Source organism: Centrocercus urophasianus, unplaced genomic scaffold (genome assembly GCF_019232065.1).
Source record: "Centrocercus urophasianus isolate 14NV4802_14NV808 unplaced genomic scaffold, USGS_Curo_1.0 seq_1207, whole genome shotgun sequence".
Classification (NCBI taxonomy): Eukaryota; Metazoa; Chordata; class Aves; order Galliformes; family Phasianidae; genus Centrocercus; species Centrocercus urophasianus.
In genome coordinates this window covers 6,390-12,430 of record NW_024884373.1, presented here as the reverse complement: position 1 = coordinate 12,430, position 6,041 = coordinate 6,390, and the positions used below count along the sequence as shown (strand labels likewise).

Genomic DNA, 6,041 nt, shown 5'->3' with positions numbered 1-6,041 from the left:
GAGCTCACCAGGGGCAGGCTGGCCACCCGCCCCACCGCGCTCTGCTGTAGGGTGGCAATGGGGAACAGTGAGGTGGGAGCCCGCAGTGCCCCCAGCCCATGGATTCTCCCCATAGCTCTACCTGCAGCTCTTTTCGTGCTGGTGCCGCGTTGTTGGCTGACATCGCTGCGGTGGAGAGAGAAAGGACACGTGGTGCCGAGCACTGCAAACTCATGGCACGAGTGGAAAGCACCGGGAGGCCACTGAACCGCTGGGGATGGGGATTTTAGGGGGGTGGGTGGGGGATTGGATGGGGTTCCGTGCTGAGGCTCACCTCCCACCCCACCAGGACGCAGTGGGGCTGGGTCTCGAGGGATGGAAGCGGGGCTGGATCCCTCCGGAAGGGGGTCCTTGGAAAGGGGGTTGGGGGGTGCAGGATTCCCTCCGTCCTCTAGGGGGCGTTGGAGGGGATGGGGGGGGGAGGTGTCCCCGCCGGGGACTCTTAGGGGTCCTATGGGACATTGCAGTGCCCCCGCCGCCCCCATCCTCGGACCCCCGGACCCCCCCCCGTCCCGCTCTCCTGCTGTTGCAAAACCCCAGCTTCGTACTCACTGTGGGGAGGGGGGCGTGGGATATCGCCACCTCCGGTCACGATCGAGATTCCCGGTCGCGATCGTAACCCCCCCTCCTCGTCCCCGCCCAGCGTCGCGTTCATAGCGAGGCGGGAGCCAATCAGCGAAGGGGTGGGGCGCTCCGCGGCCAATCGGGAGGGAGGGGCGGGACTTTGGGAGGGTTGAGGGGATGCGGCCACGAGGGGACTCCCGGCCGTTGTCCCCCTACCCAGTAACCCCGTGCCAGGTGTCCCCTTCCAGGTGTCCCCGAGCAGGATGTCCCACAACAGGTGGCCTTGTGCCGCGCTGGTGTCCCCCCCCGCCGGCACTCCCCGTTTGTCCCCATATTGAGTGTCCCTTTGCTGTGTGTGTCCACGTGTCAATTGTCCCCATAGCGAGTGACCCTGCACCGAGTGTCCCCATGCAGTGTCTTTATGTCACTCCTCCCCGTGACAGCACCCCGTGACCCCTCTGTCTGTCCCCAGGGCTCAGTGTCACCTGGGGGAGATGATGGGGAGCTCGGGGACTTTGTGTTGTCCAGGAGGGTCACCCCAGGGGATCGGGCTGGCCTGGATGGGAGCAGGCAGGGGGCATGGAACATGGAGCGGATGGGATGGACTTGGCCACAGGGCATGGCAGCCATCACCGCCTTTCATTCATGAACTTCACAGGACAACGCAGATGGCAGCACAGCAGAACGAGGAGAATCCATTTAATGCTGTTTTTTGTAAGGATGGAGACAGAGAGATGGGACAGGGGATGGTGTGAACCAGGCGGGGTGAGGCTTTGGGATGGAGGGGTAGGATAGGGATGGGAATCACTGGGATGGGGATGGGAATCACTGGGATGGGGACAGCCCTGTTCTCATTGCCTCAGTTTCCCTGGGAGGGTTGGAGAGGTGGGGACACGGTGCTGAACCCCTTCCTTAGTGATCCAGGGGACTCTGTTCCCTCCGTGGTCACAGCCAGCCTGGCTAACAACAGCCACCTCCTGCCCCCGGTGCTGTGCAGGGCTGGCACAGCGTGTGTCACGGGCAGCAGTGAGCTGCGGGGCTGCATCCTGCAGCAGTGCCAGCAACGAGCACTCACAGACCCAGGGGTTCCCTGAGATGTCGAGGGACAGCGGGGGACCAGGGGAGCGTGGGGGCAGCTGCAGAGCCTGCAGATGGTTGTGTGCCAGGTCGAGGACACGGAGATGGAGCAGTGGGGAGAAAATGCCATCGGGCAGCACCTGCAGGGTGTTGCTCTGCAGGAAGAGCAGGCGCAGAGCAGGGGTGGGCATGAAGAGGGTTGGCGGCAGTGCACGGAGCTGGTTGCCTTCCAGGTCGAGCCGCTCGAGCGTCTGCAACCCCCTGAATGTATCAGCATGGAGGTGATGCAGGCGATTGTGTGCCAGGTCCAGGCTGCGCAGGGAGCGCAGCGGGCGGAGGGCAGCAGGGGGCACCTCGAGCAGAGCATTGCCTGCCAGGTTGAGCCAATGCAGCTGGGTCAGGTGCGCGAACCAGGCTGGCTGCAGTGCCTGCAGGAGGTTCCCTTGCAGCACCAGGTGCTGCAGGTGGATGGAGTGATGGAAAATGCCAGCAGGGAGGTCGGGCAGGAGGTTGTCGGTCAGGTCGAGGATGCGCAGGGTGGGTACGGGTTGCAGCAAGGCCTCTGGAAGCACAGCCAGGCGGTTGGAGGAGAGGTGCAGCTCCTGCAGATGGGGCAGCCCGGCCAGCGCATTGGGGGATATGGTGGTCACAGCAGTGAACTCCACTGAGATGGCCATGGTGGTAGGGGGAAGTCCGGAGGGGAAAGTGCTGAGGGTGGGATCTGTGCAGATGAAGTGTGTGGCGTTGGGCTGTGGGTGGCATGGTGCAGCACGGCTGTATGGCAGCAGCAGCAGCAGCAGCAGAGGAGGTGGTGGCAGGATGTGACCCAGCAGTGCCATAGTGCTGGTGCTGTGGGCAGGCAGCTTAATGTCACCCCAGGCGTTGTGCCCTGCGCTGTTCCCACCACCACCCCTGTGTGCCCCCCCTGGGCGGTGGATGGGCTGCAGCCCCTATATCTCTCTCCTCATTCTGGCCCAGGGACCCCCAGCCCCCTCCTCACCTCCTCTCGCAGCCAACTCAGCTCCCTGGGGACGGTCCTTCCTCCTTCGTCACTACGCTGCTGGTTTGGCCTCACGTCCGCTCGATTGGGAAACCATCGCCTTCGCAATCACTGCAGCTCAAGGAAGTGCCAGCACCCATGGCAGGGGCTGGGCGCTCCTCATCCCCATGGCCCCACACTGAGGCTCTGGGTGCAAGGGTGGCACAGCACTGAGCTCTCCCCTTCCACGAGGCTGCAGGGGAGCGGTGGGTGCCCAAATGAAGGTGTGAATGCACAGATTTGTGCACGCAGTGGGGCTCTGCATGCTGGCACAGCACAAAGCCCCACATGCTCCCCTGCCCCACAGCCTCCTCCAGCCTGCTGTCCCCCCACCTCTGTGCCCCACAGGCTCTGCTGAAGCAGGGACTGCTTTGCCTTTCCTCATGGCACAGCATCAGAGGCAGCGGTGGGGAGGAATTCACCTCTTGTAAACAGAAGTTTATTGCGGGGCTCCGGGGTTATACAGAGACGTTACCGCTGTCGCATGCATGAACGGCCCCGGGGCGATGGGGTGCCCGCGGTGCCCCGGCACCCTATTTACAGCATGGGACCAATTGCCCTCCACCCTGCAGTCAGGGGGCAGAGCACCTGCAGCGCCCACATCCCTGCACCCAGCCCTGCGGTCCTGCAGAGCCCTACTGTCCCTCGTGCCACCTGCAACTGGGTGGCACCGAAAGGGCACCCTTTGCCAGCAGAGAGTGGGTCTGATGGGATCCCCCAGCCTCCTGCATCCCAGTGCCCAGCTGTGCTTTCAAGGAGAGGGGAATGGAATGCTGGGATCTCGGTGGGAGCGGAGGTGTAAGGGGACAGATGACAGCTCACCGCTGGTACCAGGTGAGGGTAGTGGAGGTTTTGCCCAGTCCTTGGCAGACGATGCAACCTGATGGCATCCTCTGCTGGGTGCTGTCCTGGCTGGGTGTTTCCAGGGTGCTGGCACGCACCTAAAGATGCCGAGGCACAGCCGATGGGACTGAGGGGCTCTGGGCAAAGGGCACTGCTTTGCTCTGCACCAGCTGTGCCCATGTCTGTGTGTCCATCCTGCTGCCTCCCAGGGAGTCCCGCCCAAGGCGCAGCAGTCCCTGGGACCAGCCTGGGGAAGGGACAGGGCAGACAGACACTCAGAGCCTGTGCAAAGCAGCCGGAGCATGGGGCACTGCCCCGTGCCAGCCGGGGACAGCAGGGACTCTGTGCAGCTCCGGGGGCAGGAAGGAAAAACCTCAAACCCTTCCTATGGGAATCCAGGGGCTGCCAATCCCCCATGCAGCATCTCAGCCCCATCCCCGCAGAGCTGGGGCACCGCGCCACGGCACGGCGGAGGAAAACGTCCACGGTGGCAGCGCCTGAGTGCAGGAGCCTGGCAGCGAGCTTCTATTTGCCCGAGGGAGTCCGCTCCATGCCATAGCGCAGGAGGTGGTGCAGGTCCGTGAGTGCCCGGGGGGGTCCCGCACCGGGTGCCCGTGGTGCCGTGCCGTGCTGCCCATAGCCGCCTGCCGGCGCTTCGCCGCTGTTAAATGTGTGGTTCCTCTTGAGGTGGGCACCGGGGCGTTGGGTGCCGTTGTTGGCATTGAAGTTCAGCTGCTCGGGGCGCCACGGCGGCCCCTCCACAAAGTCCCCCCCTTCCCCACCAGGCGCCGAAACCACGCGCCGACGGTCAGGGCTGGGGCGCGGGGTGCCCCCAAAGTCGCCATAGGAGCTGCGGGGAGGACGGCGGGCACCGGCGGGGGGGTGCTGTCGGGTGCGGGGACCCTCGTGGTGATCCCGTCCCCAGTGCCCGTCACCCGAGGAGTCGCTGAGTTCGGCCTCCAGCTCCTGATCCACCAGGATGGCGTGGCAGGAGAGGGGAATGCCGCGGGCGGAGCGGCCGGCGCCGGCGTGCAGCCGCGTGCCGCTGGCACCAGGGTCCCGCAGCGCGGCGTTGATGATGTTGTGACTCTGCTCCCAGGTGCAGTTCTGGAGGGCACCGGGGCAACGCTTCTGCTGCAGCGGGGTTTGCTCCGGTGTAGGCAGGACGCCCGAGTCCAGGTCGTGTTGGCTCGCCTTGCCCAGCTCCTTGGGCCAGCCGTTGGGCATCAGCGGGGCCAGCAGCGCTCCGGGCTGCCCGCCACGCGCTCGCCGCTCTCCCAACCGGCTGACGCTCACCACCGACTCGCTGTGTGCCAGGATGGTCTCCTTGTCCTTGCGCCTCGCCAGCTCCTTGCGATCCCGGTGGCCGATGAACCAACACACGCTGAAGCCAGAGATAACGGCGCCGATGACGAAGGCGGCCACCGAGGAGATGACCAGCAGGTTCACTGATACCAGCCCGTCCGGCTCGTCCACGAAGCTCTCTGTCACCAGCCCTGGGTGAGGGTAAGGGGGCTCAGGGGCCAGCTGTGATGTGCCACACGTCCCCGTGTGCCATCCCTGTCCCACACTCACCCTCGCACTCGCCCAGATGCGATGTGCTGCCACCAGAGATGTCCTGCTCGAAAGATGTCCTGTGGGGGAACGCAAAAAAGAAAGGGTCAGCTGGCCTCCGACAGCCTCCCAACCTGCTGTAGCTGGTGATGAGTTTGTTGGGGCTTAGTGGTGAGGAACTGATGTGGCTCAAAGTTCAAAGGTCCAGGGGAGATCCCAGGACCCCGATGTCACCCCCAGAGAGTCCACCCAGCCCAGCCAACATTACCTGGGGCTGGGCTCCAGGAAGACACAGGAGCCCTCAGGTGTCCAGCCACAGTACGGGTCCCGGCTCCCAAGGCAGCTCCTGGTAGGGAGCAGAGAGGTCAGAAAACCCCCAGCCCTCAAAAGGGACCCCGGCCCAGCACCGTGCCTCAGTTTTCCCCATCGGTGCTCCTGGCCATGCCAAAACATTCACAGCTCAACTCCAGCGTAGAGCAAATTCATGGCAAACCCTCTCTCCTTTCACAATCCCTCCCCCAAGCCCTGCCCTCTTGGCACTCACTTCATGCAGCCTGAGTGCTGCTGGCAGCGAGCCACGGGCACCCTGGCCACACAGGGGGGGAAGGCCAGCAGCAGGGACCCAGCTGCCTTGTCCAGCTCCAGACCCAGGAGTCTCCGCTCATCCTCTGTGTCCCGGCCACATCTGGGGATGGGGGCAGAGCTCAGTGCGGCCCCAGCTCCTGTCCCCACCTGCCCTGCTGCAGGCTGGTCCAGAGAAGGGGGCTCTTCCGTTGCCCCTGTCTCATTCACACATCCAACCCATTGATCCCACCATGCATCTAACCTTGCATCTTTCTGATCTACTCCTTCCTTCCATCCGTCCATCCGTCTATCTGTCCATCCATCCAACCAAACATCCATCCATCCATCCATCAATTCAGCC

The 6,041-nt window shown here is 64.2% G+C and overlaps 3 protein-coding genes across 3 annotated transcripts in view; all 3 read right to left on the bottom strand.

Annotated features, from left to right (window-relative positions):
* Positions 1-671, bottom strand: part of LOC122156431 (perilipin-3-like) — a 2,406-nt gene extending 1,735 nt beyond the window's left edge. Inside the window, 3 exon segments of the mRNA XM_042811145.1 lie at positions 1-44; positions 122-165; positions 592-671. The exon segment at positions 1-44 is cut by the window's left edge and continues 24 nt beyond it. Of these exon segments, the coding sequence (XP_042667079.1) occupies positions 1-44; positions 122-163 (86 nt within the window). The 5' untranslated portion in view covers positions 164-165; positions 592-671.
* Positions 672-1,272: 601 nt separating this feature from the next.
* LRG1 (leucine rich alpha-2-glycoprotein 1) lies at positions 1,273-2,729 on the bottom strand. The gene is given in 3 exon segments (XM_042811146.1): positions 1,273-1,492; positions 1,494-2,529; positions 2,681-2,729. Coding segments are annotated over 2 exon segments (1,056 nt in total). The 5' UTR covers positions 2,520-2,529; positions 2,681-2,729; the 3' UTR covers positions 1,273-1,462.
* Positions 2,730-4,087: 1,358 nt separating this feature from the next.
* SEMA6B (semaphorin 6B) overlaps positions 4,088-6,041 on the bottom strand; it is a 6,063-nt gene continuing 4,109 nt past the window's right edge. The window contains exons 13-16 of the mRNA XM_042811142.1: positions 5,661-5,801; positions 5,385-5,462; positions 5,138-5,196; positions 4,088-5,058 (exon numbers count right to left, since the gene is read on the bottom strand). Of these exons, the coding sequence (XP_042667076.1) occupies positions 4,088-5,058; positions 5,138-5,196; positions 5,385-5,462; positions 5,661-5,801 (1,249 nt within the window). The remainder of the gene's footprint in view (positions 5,059-5,137; positions 5,197-5,384; positions 5,463-5,660; positions 5,802-6,041) is intronic.